The sequence below is a fragment of the Protopterus annectens genome, chromosome 16.part0 (assembly GCF_019279795.1).
Source record: "Protopterus annectens isolate FY-2018-M chromosome 16.part0, PAN1.0, whole genome shotgun sequence".
Taxonomy (NCBI): domain Eukaryota; kingdom Metazoa; phylum Chordata; order Ceratodontiformes; family Protopteridae; genus Protopterus; species Protopterus annectens.
Window position 1 is genome coordinate 27,572,577 of NC_056750.1, and position 20,680 is coordinate 27,593,256.

The window sequence follows — 20,680 nt, forward strand, 5'->3', positions numbered from 1 at the left end:
CATTTTGCTAAGTAAACCTTTTTGGTGGATGGTCTTCGAGCCTCTGTTAGTATCCGCTGAACTTCCTTGGAGAAAGATAGGTTGAGGTTATTCATGGGATCTCCCAGGCTGTTAGCTGCAGTGTCTGAAGGTTTGGATGCACTGTTTTGAAGTTGTGTTGAGTCAAAAGTAGAGGCCATTGGGGAAGGGCCCACTTCTTAGTGTGACATATGCTCCGTAGTAGTGGAAACCAGTGCTGTCTTGGCCAGTCCGGAGCTATTAGGATCACCTTGGGTCTCTCTGCTTTGATCTTTAGTAATACTGAGGTCATCAGTGGCAGAGGTGGGAATGCATAGATTTTTAGGAAGTTCCAGTTGAATGAGAGAGCATCTGTTTTCCAAGCTTGTGGATGGTATGTCCTTGAGCAGAATTTTTGTAGATGATGGTTGAGGTGAGAGGCAAAAAGGTCTACTTCTGGCCAGCCCCATATCGAAGTGAGCTTTGTGAAGATCGTCGGATGTAACCTCCACTCGTGTGGATCTGTGAAATTCCTGCTTAGGCTGTCCACCAGCACACTGTCTATGCCTGGAACAAACTGGGATTGTAACTGAATGTTTAGGCTCAGTGAGTTTTCCCAAAGATGCATTGTCAGTCTGCAAAGGGGGTAAGAATGGGTGCCCCCTTGCTTGTTTATATACCACATCACAGTGGTGTTGTCTGTCCGTATCAGTACATGGCCTTGCTGAAGTTGGTGTTGAAAGGCCTCGATGGCATGCATTACTGCCAGCATTTCCTTTTGGTTTATATGCAGATGTGTTTCCTTTGGAGACCATTGTCCTTGTATACACCTGCCTTCCATGTGCGCCCCCCATCCAATGTCTGAGGCGTCTGTGGTCATGGTCTGTGTTATCTGTGGTTTTTTGAATGACATACCTGTGTTTGCCTGGCTTACCGAGGCCCACCATAGGAATTCCTTTTGTAGGCATGGAATGAGCGGTATGGTTGTCTCTAAGTTGTTGCTGTGCTGAGACCATAGGCTTTTTAGGTACCATTGAAGCTTTCTCATGTGTAGTCTTGCTAATGGAACCAGGAGAATGCAGGATGCCATGTAACCCAGGGCCTGTAGGAATCTCCTTGCAGTCATCTGGGTAAGTTTTGCCAAATCTTTGAAATAATGAGTTAACTTCTCTTGCTTGTCTTCTGTTAGGTAAGCCATTTGAGAGGCTGTGTCTAATTTGGCTCCTAAGAAGATTATTTGCTGGGATGGCTGAAGTCCTGACTTTTGGAAGTTGACTGTGTATCCCAGAGCTTGAAGTAATCGTATGACATAGTCCAAGTTTTTTGTCAACATCAATTTGTCGTCCGCTTGTATGAGGCAGTCATCCAGGTACGGGTAAATTTGGATTCCCCTGGAGCCTGCAATGAGCAATTACTGAAGCCAGGCATTTTGTGAATACTCTGGGTGCAGTAGATAAGCCAAATGGCAATGCTGAGAATTGATAATGCTCTGGCCCTGCAAGAAATCTGAGGTATCTTCTGCAGCTGTGTCTGATAGGGACATGCAGGTATGCCTCCTTGAGGTCCAGAGTAATCAGCCAAGACCCCTTGCCCAGCATCGGAAGGAGTTGCTGTAGAGTCAGCATTTTGAACTTTGGTACTATGAGAAAGGTGTTTAATGCGGACAAATCCAGTATTGGTCTCCATTGAGATTCTTTTCTTGGAACAAGGAACAGTCTTGAGTAAAACCCCTGGCCTTGTTCTTGTTGTGGAACTCTTTCTATTGCTTTCATCCGAGTCAGCAAAGAGATTTGCTTGATAGCCTCTGCCCTCTGGTTTTGTGGTAGGTTTGGCATGCCTTGTTTTCTTGGTAAGGTATGAAAATGGAACCTGTAACCTCGGTCTATAATGTCCAAAATCCATTTGTCCTTTGTCAATCTGCGCCAATTGTCTGCAAACAGAGATAATTTCCGGCCAAAGGGAGCTTCTATTTGTTCCCTGGTAGGCGGAAGTAGAGGAAAGTCATTGAGACTGTGGCTGTGGGGCAGGTGAAACCCCTGTGTCACTTCTTTGGTTTGCTGGCTGCCATTGTCGTCCCCTGTAAGGACCTCTGTATTGTCCTCTTCTCGGCCACGTCTGTTTCTACCCCTTTGAAATTTTTCAGGATTAGGAAAGGACCAGTTTTTTGAAGGCCAATTCCTACTGAATCTGGGGGGTTGAACCTGGAGGAAATCTTTCACCGTCTGAACTGATTTTGCTTTTTCCTCGATGGACTTTAACACATCTTTAGCATTAGCACCAAAAAGCTTGTTCTTTTCCAAAGGTACATCCAAAAGTTTTGCCTTTACATGATCTGGTAGAGGTTGATCTTTTAACCATGCATGTCTACGAATGACTGCCCCTGTCATAGCTGCCCTACATGAAGCTTCCAGTGCATCATATCCACACTGCAGGAAGTGATTGCTTACTTGCTGAGAGTTATGTACAGCTTCCTGCAAAGACTTCCTGTCTAAAGGATCAGGAGAGGCCAATGTTTTCTGTAAATCTTCTAACAGGAAATCCTGATATTGTAACATATGAAAAAGGCAATTCAAAGCTCTCATAGATAAAGTAGTGGAGGTGTAAACCTTTTTACCCCATCTCTCTAATGACCTAGCTTCCCTGTTGGAGGGCAAAGGATTTTTAGAGGTGGAAGCTGAAACACCTTTAGGTCCCTGAGAAATAGTTTCCAAATCAGCAGTATGGGCCCTGAATAAATGGGAATGTGTTTCTGGGACCCTGTAATACCTGTCTGGCTTAGCTGGAGCAGGAGGGAGAGAATCAGGGGTAACACTAGAGTCAGAATATAAATCATCCAAAACATCAAGCACAGGAGGAATAGCTAGGGGCCTGTGCTGGGGCTTTTTAAGGAAGGTTCGAAGGCGCTTTCTGGAATCAGAATATTCCTGGCCTTGCCACTTGAAATGTTCCCTCATGGTATGCAGAACTTCCCCAAAAGAAATATCCTCAGGAGGGGAGGCCGAGGGGATGGAATCCTCTGCATCCGAGTCCTCATAGGTCTGGAAGAGCTCTTCCTGGCCATCAGAGTGGACAGAGTCCTCAGAATCTTCATCTGAAGGAATAGGGTCAGAGGGTTCAACCCGGGGCCTTTTATCAGAAGGAGGCTGGGATCCTCTCTCAGGATGGGCCTGTGAACCTCTAATCATAGAAATTAAGTCAGCAGCCATAGTCATAATTTGTGTCTCTGGAGTAGGCTGAGGTAAGGCTTTAGCAGTAAGATGCTTGGTCTTGCTGGCTGCCTTAGCCCTAGTGTAGGCCTTAATAGACATGGCCATAGGAGGCCTGGCAGCTCCACGTGCAGGGGTGACCTTATCTACAGCAATGGTCTCGGGCATTTCCTCGGTTTCGGTATCTGGAGGAAAATCAATAACTGGCGTCGGAGTGATATCCGGAATCGGAGTCGTCGGTAATGCGGTGTCTTCGGTTCGGAGCGGTGGAAAAACCGTCTCAGGGGGAACCGGAGCACTCGCGGTAGGTTTTGGCGTGGAGTCGGTGGTAGACGCGGGCTGAGGATGTCGGTCCCGGTCTTTACGTTTCTTGGGAGTTTGCGATGTCGGAAGTTCCGACGGCATTGTATAAGCAAATTTTTCGCCGAAAAAATCTTCAGCGAACTCCGCCCGGCGCCTGAGAGTGCGCTTGTTGAAGCGAGCACAGGCTACACAGGCCGAGACGTCGTGGTCTGGGCCAAGGCAAGGAAGACAGTAAGAGTGGAAATCCTTATGAGGTATTTGTTTACCACAAGAAAGACAATTGTTAACTTTTTCAGTAATTTCTGACATCGGCTGAGGCAAGAAAAGGTCCCCAACGGGGTACTTAGCTTTTTTGATGACTTCGGAATCGAAGAATACAGGAGCTGACCGACCGGCACTTGCGAACCGCTTCTGCTTCGGGCACCGCGCGGCAAGAAAGACTGAAGAATATGGCGTCGGCTGATGCTTATGTACTCCAGCCGCTCTGACGTCGGAGAGAAATACGACATCAGCCGACGTCAGACCCAGACTTCAGAATCCGGCCGACCGAGGGCTGCCTGAGGCAGGACAACCCATATGTTATGACTGCAGTTGCATTCTTGAAGGACATCCAGCATTTAAGGTAACTACTTAATAGCACAGTCTAACCTATAACATGTAAGAAAATGTCATGAAATTCAATAGAAACCACAGTACATTCAACAGTCACTAATAACATAAGAAATCTAAATTCATCAAAAAAACACTATTACGCTACATTTAAAACTTAATTAAATACTAGTAACATTGCAGGGCATTTAGTATTAACAAAATGCATCCCAAGAAGTAAATTAGCTTTTAGAACAGGAAAACCACTGTCAATACTTAAGAGGCAAGATGCAAGGATTATACATGGTACAGGCATGTTACTGTGGGAACTGTTCCTTCTGTATATACATCACAAAGTAAAACTTATTCCTCCAGAATGCAAAACTGAAGGCATATTAGATAAAACTAAGTACAGATAAGACAGTGGTAATGGCAGCAAATTGGGGAAATGAGAAGAAGCTGAGAAATGAGATAGAAGGGAAGACAGTGGAACAGGGTAGCAGTATCTGGGAGGGGTGGCTGAGTAGAAGGGAATTCTGAAAGAAGAGGTCAAAGCTAGAAGCAGAGGGGCTGCAGCCAACTGGTGTAGAGCGTCACGTGCAGTGCACGACAGAAGAATACCAAAGAAACTAGTAAGTAAGGTGTGCAAAACAGTGGTGTGACCAACTGGTGTAGAGCGTCAGGTGCAGTGCACGACAGAAGAATACCAAAGAAACTAGTAAGTAAGGTGTGCAAAACAGTGGTGTGACCAACTGGTGTAGAGCATCAGGTGCAGTGCACGACAGAAGAATACCAAAGAAACTAGTAAGTAAGGTGTGCAAAACAGTGGTGTGACCAACTGGTGTGGAGCGTCAGGTGCAGTGCACGACAGAAGAATACCAAAGAAACTAGTAAGTAAGGTGTGCAAAACAGTGGTGTGACCAACTGGTGTAGAGCATCAGGTGCAGTGCACGACAGAAGAATACCAAAGAAACTAGTAAGTAAGGTGTGCAAAACAGTGGTGTGACCAGTACTACTGTATGGTATTGAAACCTGGGCAGGAATGGCAGAGCTGATGAGAAAGCTAGAGGTGATGCAAATGAAGTGCCTGACAAGGGTGGCAGGATAAACACTGTGAGGCAGATGAAGAAATGAGGACATAAGAGCAGAAGCCAAAGCAGCCCCAGTTCCAGAGAATGTCAAAGAGAACAGATCACAGTGGTTCGGGCACATGTGCAGGAAAGCAGAACACAATTTGGTGAAGAAGATTTGGGACAGACAGGAAGAAACCTTTCACAATATCACCAGCAAGTGTGGCAAAGTCCTTGAGGAGGATAAATCCCAGGAAGGCAGCCGGTCCAGACAATATTGCTGGAAGGACACTCAAGACCTGTGCTTCAGTGCTTGCTGATGTTCTGGCTGATGTATTCAATCTCTCCCTTGCACAAGCTACAATCCCCACTTGTTATAAGGCAACCACTATTATTCCACTGCCAGAAAAGGGCAAAGCTAACTGCCTGAATGACTACTGGCTGGTTGCACTAACTCCTATAGTGATGAAATGCTTGGAGATGATCACGGAGTTGTATTCAGTCAGATATACCTGATATAATGGATCCCCTGTAGTTTGCATACAGACCACATAGGTCAACAGAGGATGCAGTCAGTACAGCATTGCATACAGACCACATAGGTCAACAGAGGATGCAGTCAGTACAACACTTCATACAGACCGTATAGGTCGACAGAGAATGCAGTCAGTACAACATTGCATACAGACTGAGTAGGTCGACAGAGGATGCAGTCAGTACAACATTACATACAGACCACAAAGGTCGACAGAGGATGCAGTCAGTACAACATTACATACAGACCACATAGGTCGACAGAGAATGCAGTCAGTACAACATTGCATACAGACCGAGTAGGTCGACAGAGGATACAGTCAGTACAACATTACATACAGACCACAAAGGTCGACAGAGGATGCAGTCAGTACAACATTACATACAGACCACAAAGGTCGACAGAGGATGCAGTCAGTACAACATCACATACAGACCACATAGGTCGACAGAGGATGCAGTCAGTACAACATTACATACAGACCACATAGGTCGACAGAGGATGCAGTCAGTACAACATTACATACAGACCACAAAGGTCGACAGAGGATGCAGTCAGTACAACATTACATACAGACCACAAAGGCCGACAGAGGATGCAGTCAGTACAACATTACATACAGACCACAAAGGTCGACAGAGGATGCAGTCAGTACAACATCACATACAGACCACATAGGTCGACAGAGGATGCAGTCAGTACAACATTACATACAGACCACATAGGTCGACAGAGGATGCAGTCAGTACAACATTACATACAGACCACAAAGGTCGACAGAGGATGCAGTCAGTACAACATTACATACAGACCACAAAGGTCGACAGAGGATGCAGTATCCTTTTCTACTTTGATTTATAACTTTCTGCTTGAGTTATATATTTGAGCCTTAACTGTGCAGCTCTAAAATATCTCCTCAAATCAGTTAAGCCTAAACTACTTTGTTCACTCAGGGAGAACCACCTTATACCATTTAACTCTTACTTCCTTCCCCAGCCAGATAAATTCCTTCATTTTGTTAACAATTATTGCATGAATAAAAATAAATAAAACACAGTTCGGGAGAACTAAAAGAAAACTTTACTGAGTCACTAAAACAATCATCCACAACGTATCCTCTGGTTGACAACAGTATGCCTGACATACAAATAAGGGACTAAAACCCTCCTCACTTTTGTATCTTACTAACCATAATCATAAACAACAGCTTCCAGTTCTGCAGTGTTTGTGCTGTCTTATTTAGTCACTTCCCACATATCCTTAGCTGCCATTAACAGAAGCCGTTTTAAACGATGCATCTAAATAACCCATTTCATGGTGTTTCCATAAATATGGGTATTGCTGAACCAATGTGTGGGTATATAGTTTGTCACTATAAACTTTGTTTGATCTTCATTTATTTTATAATCTGAAAAAAAACTGAAACTGTCTTAAAATGTTCCACAACACCAAAATGTCGTTTTTTGGATTTATGAAGTACAAAATAATAACACCTACAAATAAAGCTAACTTTTCTTGATTACCATACTAGTTACATCCTTGAATCTATAAGCCCTTTTATTTCTTTGCTAGTTCATAAGGCAAACAAACAAAGGGGATAAAAGGACACCCCTGTTTGGTTCCTCTATTCAAATACAGCTTGTCAAAGAAAAACCCTCCCACCTTAATTTGTTCTTCTGGTACTTCATATATCGTCCCTATTAACCCTATTATTCTATCAGGGAATGAAAATGCTTCCATTGCCCTATTAATAAAATTGCAGCTGACTCTACAGAATGCTTTCTCTGGATCAACGCCAACCAAACAATGGTGGCATTTGCAAGTACTATGCTTTTCTTTGGATCATTACTGTTCAATTAATAATGTCAAATACTTGCCTTCCTTCTACAAGACCACACCACTCCAGGTCTACTTCAAAACAGCAAATACCCATTAACCCGAATCCAAAATGAATGAGACATCACAGAACTTGCAAATCACTGACACCATGTATTGCCCAAGTGTTTTAGAGGAAAACAAATGGTTGGCAAACATTGGGAAGTTTGCCTTTTTCCCCACTGTAATGCAATCCTAGAGTTGGTATATTTGGTTGGAGGAGTGCAGCCCCCCACCTGGGTGGGTTTGACATAATGCGTTTTGTGTTTTGTATTATGTCGGCCGACCGTTCATTTTCCCTGTAAAACACTTTGGTAATATGTGGTGTCAGTGTTTTGCAAGTCTGGTGATGCACTTTCATTTAGGAATCAGGTAAGTGGGTATTCGCTCTTTTGAAGTAGACCCTCTAATCCATATCTATCACTTTTGACAACAGCAACACTTTTGCCATTCTCTTGGCAAGTACAGACATAAATATGTTATGTTCACAGTTTAACACTAAAGTGGTCTATATGAAGCTGGGGCTGAAAGGTTTTTACCCCCTTTGGGTAATACAGCTACTACAGTTTTCTTCAAAGGTACCCCCACTCACCTCCTTTAAAATACTGTTAAACAAAACCTTGTACATTTTTATTCACTTTCTTCCCGCCAACTTACAAACTTCCACAGAAATATTCCTTGTACATTGATTACACATAATCTCATCCCTGCTGGCTGATAATACATCTCTCTTCCTGCATTAGCTATTAGTTGTTAAGCCTCATCTTCCTGTAACATTGACATGATTAGGTCTTCCGAGAAAGATTTCCATTTCTGCCTTTTCTTTCTTTAAACAATCCTCCATAAACTTTCCGAAATATCTGCAATACCTCTATAGGATCTCTGGTTCTTTTTCTTTTTATAGGCAAAGTTAATGTCACTTTATGTCACCTAAGTCACTGCGACAAGAGCTTTTGTTCTCTGGAGTAGTTATTAGAAATATTTGCTTAATTACAACATTTCTAAATTCATACATATTACTCATGTACTCCCTTATTTTTCATTTTAGCATTCTGCAGTAATTGTTCTTGTTCTGTGAGATTAAACTCTAAATACTTCTTACTGTTTCTTTCCCATTTCTCTTTCTCACATTTCTGCCATGTGTTATACTAAAATTTTATTTTATCCAATTCACTAGCTATCCTGTCTGAAAAATTTCTAACTTCCCTAAAACTCTCCTGTCAATTTACCCATTCTTTAATTTCCTCTCTTTAACAGATAAGTAGGAAAGTGTCAACATGACATTTTTACTTCATTAACCTGCATCTTTATCTTAAGTTTTTATTGGTGCATGATCTTAAATAATTATTGGATGATTTTCAAAGCTTTCAACTGAATATGAATACTCTTGTGAAATACAGTTTCTATCTAGACTAGCCCATTTACTGTACCTTGGTAAATAATATGTACATTTTGTCCAAGCTCTTGCTAGTAAATTCACACCTTCCATGCCAAACATTCTCATAAATTTCTTCAGAAATCTGCTCTATTTTGTTATATTTTCCCTTCTATTTTCCACTGATACATCCTCATTACTACAAGGCAAGATCCAGTATCTGCCCACAGATAATATTCATTGCTGAAAGCTACTTATTTCTCCCCAAAATTGATTTAAGCTCCATAATAGCAGTTTTTTTTGGTGAAATACAAGTACATGCTAGCATAATCCTCTTCCCCTGCTAGTAGCCCCTTACTACCATAAATCTACCATTATTGTCATTCTTCCCCTCTTTGATCACTACTGCCACCCCACTGGCAATCCATAATACTGCTTTCCTTCTACTTTGCTCCTTATATTCTGCTAAATCCTGACATCCTTTCTTTGTCAAATTCACATGCTCTTTTCTAAGTGCATGTTCTCCAATATTACTATGTGCATTATACACTTATTACTATAATTCAAAACGTTTTTCTTTTTGTCTATGCCTGTAAGGCCATTTACATTCCATGATAATATGGACAGAGTTGATATTATGACAGAAAGCTATTACAGCTACCTATTGTATATGACAGTTCTTTTGAATGTGTATTTCCCTATTTTAGCTTAGATGTTTAGCACTGTTTGGCAGGATGATCTTTTATGTGCTTTTTTGTATTATATCCACATGAACCTATGTCATATTTTCAAGACTTTTTATTTCAATGAAAACATTCAAACAAAAAACTAAACAGATTTTCAGAAATGCCATCCCCTTTTAATTTACAACAAATGCACAAAACTATATACATTTAAAAATATAAAGTTTTTCCTTCCCTGGAGGAGCAGTTGTCCCAAATCAATGGCTGCACCCACACTCATTACCTATTCGAAGGCTAAAGTTACCCATGCTAAAGCACATATTACAACCTGTGTTCCCACTTACATTGACTGTTTTCGTTTCTCCATTTTCCTCCCAGATGCAGAAAACAGCTTTCATGTTTTCAATAAACATTAACCTTTAGCCCTAAGAAAAAGTGCACTGGCTACCTTTACATAAATGTGGGGGCTATTACAGTAAATGCATTAAAGTACTAAGGCTACTGGTGAAGCGGCTGCTTGAATCACTTATTCACTTTACAGTTTCAAACTTTATTTTTCACTGAGCTGCTTGCCAATGTCCCTTTAAATGTTACTTGCACTGTACCTCATATATTTCGCTCAGTACACTGTACTCAGACCTCTCTCATAAGTAATTGTACTGGCATACTGCTCATCTTTAAGTAAAAGCAATAAGTAATAAGAGAAAAAACAGTTAGCTTAGCAGATGCATGAAAGAATCCTAGTAAATTTCACACAGAGCACACTGTTCAAACCTTCCATGACTAACTGCTTGCGTCTTGCAGGTGTGTTGCCTCCTACTGACAGTATTTGCTTACAGAAAAAATTATGAGTTTGCAAATCCAAAAAAAAAAGCCATATTTTTCCATGACTTTCATCATTTTGTCTTATTTTTCAAGCCTGTCTTCTTAAAAAAACGTCTATAGCTTAAACCAATGACATTAAGCTAGGCATCCACCTCTGTAAAAATTGAGGAAATTATCTTAATTCTACATATAATGTGATCAATACATTTTTCTATCCTACACACACATGATTATAGCATTATTATTATAACTTGCTTCTTTCTAGCCTTTCTTACCATGCTACAGTGTAAAGACTTGATACATTACAGCTAAGAAAAATACTTTCTTGGCTTTAATACCTTTAACATATAGCATGACAAACACCATACATTTAGAATATCTGCACCTTATACGAAACTGCTTTATAATATAACACACACTTTGCAACACAAATGTTTATACACATTAAAAAGAGCAAAAAATTGTTTTAGTTTTCTTCAGTGCCTTTAGTGACCTTCTAAGCATCAAGGACAATCTGAAGTACATGCTTTTACGGTTCACTTTTAACACAATCAAAAAAATTCCATTTTTTCTCAACCATTTCTCCTTTCAAAGCCAAACTTTTCATGCCTAACTCTTTACCTAATGAGAGTGATGCTTTACTATCTCCCAATTATTCACTGATTTCACAAGCTGAAGGTCTTCCTGATCATCTCATAGGTTCATAGGTTGGTACAAGGCTATCAGCCCTCGGGTCTATACAAGCCTGGCCATAACAATTCCTTGGCTATTTCTTCCCACACTATTTCCCTGGATCCCTGTCTAGCAGGGCGACTGACGTGATCCCCGGGGTGAATTTCCTTTCTCCCATCCAATCGTCAAGGTTCCTTTTGAAGAGGGCCAAAGAGGCACTCTGCTTAACATGTATGGGCAATCTATTCCAGAGTCTGGGGAGTCTCTGGGTCAGGAACCTATCCCTCCAGCATGTTTTGTTTATTGTGATGACAAGGTTTAGGTCTCTGGAGCGTGTGGCTCTGAGGGATTGGGATTTCTTTAAGTGTAGCATGTCCAACAGCTCTGGGTTTGACCTGGCCTTGTATGTTAAGCAGAGATCACCACTGAGTAGACGATATGCAACAGCGTATAGCTGGAGTTTTTTAAGGCGGTCAGCATAGGGCATCTGCTTTAGGCCTGTGATTCTTTTAGTGAGGTATTTCTGCGGCCTTTCCAGTTGTTGCACGTCTTGAGAGGTACATACCAAATGGGGCGTTGTATTCTATAATGGGTCTAATGAGGGACGAGTACAGTGGGACAATGACCTCCTTTTTTCTGAATGAAAAGCCCTTAGTGATGAGGTGTGCCACATAGAAGGATTTCCTGACTGTTGTGGTGATGTGGTTATCGAAGGTGAGACCACTGACCACCTGTGTCCCTAAGTCTCTTATCACACTTTCGGTGTTTAGTGTACTGCCACCTATATGGTAATTTATGGATACATGTTTTTTTCCCAAATGGGATAACTATACATTTCTTGGCATTGAGCTTGAGCCCATGGCTCTGGCACCAAGCATCTGTTTCTGTAAGGCCCTTTTGTAGAGTATCCACATCATTTGGGGATTCAAATAATGGCTCCCAGTTTGCAGTCATCTGTGAACTTTGTTAGCCAGAGTCCTTTAGTGTTGGCCTGTACTTCAGAGAAGTAGATGCCAAACAAGAGCGGTCCCAGGACTGAACCCTGAGGTACTCCACGTGTCACTTGTCTGGAGCTGGATTTGGAGTTGGCTACTTTTACAGTGTGGGTTCTATCAGTAAGCCAGTTAGCAACCCATTGGGTGATGTAGGGATTAATGCTAATGCCCAGCTTAGTAAGTTTATCTATGATACCAGAGTGGGGGATGCTGTCAAAGGCCTTGGCAAAGTCTAGATAGGCTGTGTGGACCACCTTAGCCTTGTCCATGGCTCTAGAGACTGATTCGAAGAAGTCAATCAGGTTCAGGAGACAAGATCAGCCCTTCACGAACCCAAACTGGGTGGGGTCCAGTGTTTGAAGGTTGCCAGTGTCTTTGTTTATAAGTTCCATGATAATACGCTCCATGGCTTTGCAGATAAGGCTCATCAGACTGATAGGACAGTAGTTTCTGGGATCTTAGGTGAGGTGCCAGTTCATATTGTAGTTCATGTAGTACATAGCCCGGGATGTCATCTGATCCCATGGATGCTGTATTCTTAGCTTGGAAAGTGTGTTTTTTACCTGTGTGGCCATTATTATCGGAATTTGGCAATCTTCCGGTATTGAGATGGGCCATTTAGGGGGGTGAGAGGGGAGTGAAGTTGGCACTTCCTAACACCAACCTCTGGTTTAAATTCTTTCTATGTACTTTTCTACTGTCAGAAGAAAGAAATGCTGACTCCCTTTCTGCTTGCTGGCTCTCCCTTTGTTTGCTAAACGTTATTTTTTGGATGCAGAACAGGCTAAGGAGGAATCTATTTGATTCTCCATAATATAATATTCTGAAGACAGCTGGATACAACAGCTAAAATCTCACATCTGCATCTTGACATTCACTGAATGGATAAACTTGCTGCTCTTTTGTCTGGTGTACACTGAATAACTGTTTTACACAAACACTCTGCTAGCTCTAATTTAATGAGTTTCCTTTTGGCCACAATTTTGTCAGAAGCAGCTCTTTCTGCTGGCATTTCGTGTCTTTACTAATGTGCCAGATTTGGTGCATACACACAATTAAAAAAATATTGCTTTGGAACACTAATCTAGTCTCATATTTGTACTTTCATAAATGTGCCACAGCCTGTTCCTTCCCATTTCTCTGGTAAGGAGAAAATTTCAGGTTGGAGTCTGCATGTCCTCCCTGTGATCGACTGAACATTAAAAGACATGCAGGTAGGTGCGTGAGTCTGTGTGTGTACCTTCTCTGAAGGTTGGGCGGCAGGCTGGCAAGTCAGCACCGTAAAAAATCCACTGCCAATCATAAGCGGACCGGTGATCTGTTGTGGTGACCCCTAACCAGGAAAAGCCAAAAGACAATCTATCTGCATGCTTTAATTTCTAACTCAAACATCCTCCACAGCTCTTCTTAATAAGCCTTGTGCATGGCCAACCTTTCCTTCATTTCAACCTATGATTTTTGCAGTTTTATCAGTTCATCTGAATAGCTAAAGCGTCTATTTTCTGGCCTTTTTTATTTGACTTTATACACACTTTCAGTGCTTTTCTTATTTTAAATACTTCTGACTGCATCACATTTATACTCTCTTCTAAATTACTGGAAGCCATTTCCAGTACCAAAATGAAATCTGAACTTCTTTTTGCTGAACAGTTTAAATATTTTTTCCTAGACAGAGTTTCTTCTTTTCTGGTTGATTTTCACTTACTTTCTCCAATTTTTTTCTTTGATGGCATCCAGACAGTATAATTATGTGTTTTATCCAATTCAATAGCTTCCACTTACCTTTTTCACAATTTTTAAGTTTTCACACTGGGAGAATTTTAATCAACCTGCTGATCAGTGTGCAGCCATCACATACGTGTGATGTCCCCAATTCTTAATTATATTCCTAACAGTATAAATCCTAGCTTCTTGTCTGCTTTGGTCAGATTTTTCTCACCTTGTGCCTCAAAATTTACATTTGTAGACACATTCATCCTTAGAATTTTCTTCTTCCACTTTATTTTTAAATTAATTCTATGCAACAGATAAATCACCTTTGGATTAATGTACCCTAGATAAAGTATTACGCAATTCCCTTCAATAAAAGTCGGCTACCACATTTTTCCCATTTTTCAAACCACTTTAAAACTCTTAGGTTCATAGGTGTGTACAAGGCTAATGGCCCTGGGGCCTTCACAAGCCTAGCCCACAGATGTGCCCTGGCACTGTGCCACCCATCATTAGTTCCCAGTGCCTCTATCAGGTGAAGCCACTGGAGTGATCCCCGGAGAGAACTTTCTATTTCCCATCCACTCAAGATTTTGCTTGAAGAGGGCTAGAGAGGTGCTCTGCTTGACATGTATGGGAAGTCTATTCCAGACCATGGGTAATCTCTGGGATATGAACCTGTCCCTCCAGCATGTTCTGCTGACTGTGGTAATGAGGTTGAGGTCTCTGGAGCGTACCAGAGCTGAGTCAGACATGGCTTTGTAAGTCAAGCAGAGATCGCCTCTTAGTAGACTATATCAGACAGAGAATAGCTGGAGTTTTTTTTGAGTCTGTTCATGTAAGACATGTGTTTAAGGCCTAGGATCCTCTTCGTGAGGTACTTTTGTGGCCTTTCCAGCTGTTGCGGGTGTCTGGTGAAGTACATGCCAAATGGGGCATTATACTTTATGATTTGTCTAATGAGGGAAGAGTAGAGAGAAATGATGACCTCTTTATTCCTGGATGCAAAACCCTTGGTAATGACATGTGCCACACAGGACTTTCTGACCACAGTGGCAATGTGGGTGGTCAAAGGCGAGGTTGCTGTCAACCTGTGTTCCCCAGATCTCTTATAACACCTTCAGTGTTTAGTGGGTTCCCATCGATGTGGTAATTAGTGGGAACTGAGTTTTTCCCAAAGGCGATGACGCATTTTTGGCATTAAGCTTAAGGCCATGGTTTTGACACCACTCATTGGTCTCAGTGAGGCCTTTCTGTAGGATGTCTGCATCACTTGGGGAGTTAATAATGGCTCCCAGCTTGCAGTTATCTGCAAATTTGGTCAGCCAAAGTCCCTCTGTGTTGGCCTGGACTTCTGAGAAGTAGATGCCAAACAGGAGAGGACCCAGGACCGATCCCTGTGGAACTCCACTCATGACTGGTCGGCGGTCTGACTTGGAGTCTGCTACTTTCACACTGTGGATTCTGTGAGCCAATCTGCAACCTACCCAACGATATAGAGGTTGATGCCTAGTTTGCTGAGTTTATCAATAATTCCTGAGTGAGGAATGGTATCAAAGGCGTTGGCCAGATCGAATAGGCTGTATGAACTGCCTTACCTTCATCTCACCAGAACCGTTCTGGTGACTGACTCAAAGAAATCAACCAGGTTGAGCAGTCATGATCTACCTTTCACAAAACCAACTTGTGTGTGATCTACAGTTTGGAGATTCCCTATATCCTTGTTAATTAGGTCCATGATGATGCGCTCCATAGCCTTACATATCAGACTCATCAGGCTAACAGGGCGATCATTTCCAGGGTCTGTAGTTGCTCCTCCTTTACGAAGAGGGATGACTGTAGCAGTGCACCATTTGGTAGGGACAAAGCCTGAAGTGAGGCTGTGAGTGAACAGAGCACACAGATGTGGTGCCAGTTCACTTTGTAATTCATGTAGAACACAGCCAGGGTTATTGTCAGGTCCCATGGAAACTGTATTCTTGGCCTTAGACAATGCAGCTTTAACCTGTGTTGCAGTAATGTTGGGTGCCTGGCATTCTTCTGGTATTGAGATTGTTCCTTTAGGGGGGAGAGAGGGGTAAAGTTGGCAATGAATCTGTCGGCCAGTATGCTGTCAATATCTGTTGGCTCAGTATAGGAGGTAGCATTGTGCAGTAACTCAGAGCAAATCTGGGTATTGTCATGGAGATTCTTGATATATAATTATAGAAGGCTTTGTGGTTGTTTTTAGTGTCTGCTGCAATTCTGCCTTCACAGCTGGCTTTGGAGGTTTTGATGAGGGATCTCAACTTTTTATTGAGGCTAATAAGGGAATTTGTCCAGTCTTGGGACTTCACCTTTTTCTGCAACAGTTTCAGCCTTCAGTTGTAGAGTTTATTAATGGCAGGGGACCACCAGACTGGCTTGCTTTTTTTGGAGGAGAGCATCTTGGTTCTGTTGGGTATGGCCAGTTCCATGCATTTATGTACGTGTTTGTACAGTGCACTGGTGTATGATTCAGCAGTCATGCATCTATTTTCCATTGGCATGGGTGCCGTTAAGTTACCCACCTCTGTTTTTAGGACTCCAAAGTCAGCTGTGGAAAAGTTTTTCATGGTGGATACCTTTGTGGGGCCGTGGGTGAGATGTGGATTTCCACAGTGATTAGGTTGTGGTCGGCTCGAACCAGGGAAGAATTGACTATTGGTGTTGAGCAACGGTTGCCCATGTTAAAGGATGTTGCTTCCTCTGGTGGGGGTAAGAATGAGCTGGTCCAGGGCATTGGAACTGATGATTTCCAGGAAGCATAGGGCCAGTGCATTGGTGCAGGAGTAGTTTTCCCAGCTGATGGTGGGGTAGTTAAAGTCACCTAGTATGAGAGTGTTGGGTTGGATCTTAATAGTTTCCAGGGTGCTTAGGAATGTGGAGTGAGAGTCTTGGGACATGGTTGGGGACCTATAGCAGGCTACGACCTGAATCATCATCTTACCCAGTATTAGTTGTACCTGAAGTATCTCAGATGCGTTATTCTGGGCTACCAGTCTGGAGGTGTGCATATCCTTTATGAATATGGAGACACCACTGTCTTTGGAGCTTCGATCCATGTTCTGGGTCTAAAAGGTGTGGAATGAGTTGTAGCCTGGTAACGCAGGGGTGCTTTCTGCTGCTTTAAACCAGGTCTCCGTTACAGCACGAATGTCAGTGTTCTCCATTTTGAGGAGTGCTTCGTGTGAGTGCATCTTGAGATTTCAACTTCTAGTGTTGAGCAGTATGACCCTCAGATTGCATTTATTTATAGCTGTTACAGTGGTAATTTGGTCTTTGGAACACTCCCTAAAAAAGGCACTATAGGGGTGGCAAGAGCCTTAGCCAGTACCCGGAAACCCAGGGGTGACAGATGCAGGCCATCTCTGGCAAAGCATCGAGGTCTGTCAATCATGTCATCCCAAGCAGACAGACTGTAAGCTTTTCCCTCCACAAATCACTGCATCAAAGCCTGACATCATTTGCAAAAAGGATATTATTCATTAAGTGATATTTGATTAAAAAAACACTAAATAGTTAATGGGTCTGGGCTTGACTGTTATGCTATTCCACATGCCACCTCTTTTCTGACAGGGAGCCTCTAACCATTACAATATTAGTCATATAACCCACTTCAAGTCTTTTCACCTTGCCTGCTGGTGTTCTGTGTGGTACTAAGCACAGGTCTTACTAAAATCCAAGTACACTACATCCTCTGAGGTCCCCTCTGGCAAGTTACAATTTAACAGAATCATGTCCTCTCTAACTACATACATGAGACTTAGTCTGCAATTAACAAGGCTAGCCCTTTTTTCTCCCTCACTACAGCAAACAATCAGTTGCCACCAGCTTCTTTCCTCATTCACCAGGTCTACTGTTCCTGCAGTAGTATCACTTGGGCTCAACCCATCCCACGTCTGGGGCCACTAAAGAGTTCAAGGGTGCTAATGCAGTGTCATATTGCTGCCACAGAGTCTGCTCTATCTCTTACCATGGATAGCAGCCTTGCAATCTCTGCAAAAGCTGCCTTTGGAATGCTCATGTGCACCTCTGCACATATATAACCTGCCTGAAAAAGTAGTATACTTCTTGTAACATGGAGTCGCTAGGCTTTTAATTTTGCTACTGAACTCAAGCCTAAGCTGCCTTCCTTCCTCCCTCCAGGATGGGTAAGCTGACATCAGCTGCTCACTTACCATCCTCCTCAACACAACTCCCCAGTGCCTGCGCTGCTAATCAACCACTGACTATCTGTTACTCAGTAAGGGCCCTATCCTGCTGTGCACAAGGCTGCTCAACAGGGTTAGTTTTTGTGCATAAGGAAATATTACACTTCCTACAGTCATTCAAAATAATTTAGTGAAACCATAACTCTCAAGTGTACCTCACTGTGAGGAATGTAGCTCACTGGGTTCTTAAAAATTTCATGTTCCTTGAAGTTCCACATTAAAAAGCTCTGTCACATATTCAGTGTTAGCAATTTTTTTAACTGATATCCATGGAAAATAGAAAATAATCATATTGATTCATTAAAATACCTATTTCATAATTAAAACCAGCATATTTTAACCATACTATGACCTTCCTAGTTGAAGTTGGTATGTGTTCCACATTTTGCCCATTTGTTCCACATTATGATGGCTGGCACTCCTCATTTTGGATATGGAAGGTTGACAGCTATGAGTGCAACTCTACTGGTTCACACCACTGATATTTACTGAGCATCTAGATGAATTAAAATGATACTGATCAAGCTGTTTGCTGTTTTTAATTTCGGTCTATTAAGTTATTGGATTTGTGAAGATAGGTGAAGGCTGCCAGCCTAGCCAGATAGAATTTTGTAGATAATTCTGTCATTTGTAAATATTAAAATAAGCCACAGGCTTGTTCTCATAAATGGGAAAAATGGTGCTAAATGTAGAACTGCAAAAATGTAACAGTGCATTCTGTTGTAACAAAGCTAATAAGTCAATTCTTTGATGTCAAAACTTGGAGTCGATATGTCTGGATGAAGGAATTCTGGCTATTGTCTTGAGACCAGAGTTAATTGCTAGAATTTGCATGTATAAATTCTTTTATTATTCTGGCTTCCTGACCAGATGCAAGATCAAGGCCTATTAACCTCTGAGAATCTGTTAGCCTGGGAACCAGAAAGAAATGATGCAATCTGAAATGAATCAGTGGTACTGTTATCAATTTAAGAACAGACAGAATGAGAGTATTAGAGCATTTGTCTTGAGAACAGCCAACTCACCAGATCTCTGCCTTTGTCTAGATGTAAGTAGGATTTTAGAACTGTGTTTTCTCTTAGATATAGGTAGAAAATAGGAAGATTAGAATAATTAGTTTTTCTGTGATGTCAGAACTTTTGTTACTGTATTATTTTAAGTATTTCTCTGTGATCTCTGAACTCTTGACTAGCACTGTGTAGTAAGAGGTATTGTCTTGTGTTTTTATTTATTATTAAATATTTTTAAACCTTTCAACTGTTGCTGTTTTGTGTTGAGATCATTAAAGCTCTAAGAGTACATTGCATGTACATAGTGATACTGTACCAAGTCACTCCAAATAAGTCTTGACTGTTTGGTTGCACTTACCATTTGGATAATAAATAATATTGCAGAATAATAATTGGACACCCTTCATAAGGGCCAGTAGCTGATACATATTAGCTGAGTGGTGGCAGTGATTTCTACTGTACAGTCTGAGTAAAAGGGGCACAGCTGGAGAACCTGTGCCAGCCTTCCCCAGAAGTGTCTGTGTGGTTGTATAAACTCTTATCTCAAAGTGTGTGTCTGTTAGCTACTTGGGCAGGGACATGAAGCACTGGTTGAACAGAGAGGGTGCTGGAGGTTTTAGCTTGCCCACGAGGCTGAGCTCTGGACCTTATAGCTGTGCCACTGGGGAGTCTTATTGGGGACCTGGAGAGAAAAGGAGCAACCAGCCCCAGACTGACTGTGATCTATGTGTGCTCTTAAGGGAAATTGTACTTTACTGTGTACTTTACTGTGTGTGCATTCATTATCCTTTCCCTATATGGATGCCCCTCACTGGTGTTAGTGATGAGGAGTGAGGCTCTTTGATTGCTGGGCCAGTGCATGGGCATCACAGGATTAAAGTTACTTTAATGTGCTTTTCCTTCTCCCTCTCCTGACTATGCATGATCATATTTCTTGAAAACAAATTTTGGAGCTTTGTAAGACTGTCTGCCAAAAATCAAAGCATGGTACATTTTCAGAGAAAAGAAGCTTTGAACAGCTTGTGTCTAAAAGTTGTAAACAAAGATGGACTATCAATTCACTTGTTAGACAATTCACTGAAGTTACTCCCACCAGTACTTACTTGACTGATTGAGAACCAACATCTTTGAACTCTTGCTGCAGATGATAAAGTATCAGCTTCTTCTGAGCACTGTAAGGGGTTATAATCCCAATATTGCGAAAGGGGACCTCCTTCTTAGAGGTCATTAGCTTTACTAAGAAAACAATTAATTTAATTTCCTTTAGGTTGGTATAAGACCTGTGGAGACAAAAAAAGACAACAAAAGTAAACTGAATCCCAGTTTGCTATAACAGACAACATAAATAGGAAAAAAGTACTTACACAATATTTAATCACTCATTAAAAGTAGATCTTATGGTAAATTAAGAAGGAAGCCAACATCAGTTTGCCAAGACAGATGGCACCTATATACAGTATGTTCATCCAACCTAGCTTAAAACAGCCACAGCCTGTTCCTTACTGCTGATCACCAACAAAAAACAACAAAAGCACAAATACAGGAAAAGACACAAAAAGGAAGGGGCAACAAATGCAAAATAAAATAAAATGTCTGTTAGCAAA

The 20,680-nt window shown here is 41.8% G+C and overlaps 1 protein-coding gene across 6 annotated transcripts in view; it reads right to left on the reverse strand.

Annotated features, from left to right (window-relative positions):
• The window catches only part of SETX (senataxin), a 2,451,437-nt gene that overhangs the window by 361,836 nt on the left and 2,068,921 nt on the right, over positions 1 to 20,680 (reverse strand). For all 6 annotated transcript variants that reach the window (XM_044058409.1, XM_044058411.1, XM_044058407.1 and 3 more), the window contains one exon: positions 20,180 to 20,356. In XM_044058409.1, the coding sequence (XP_043914344.1) occupies positions 20,180 to 20,356 (177 nt within the window). The remainder of the gene's footprint in view (positions 1 to 20,179; positions 20,357 to 20,680) is intronic.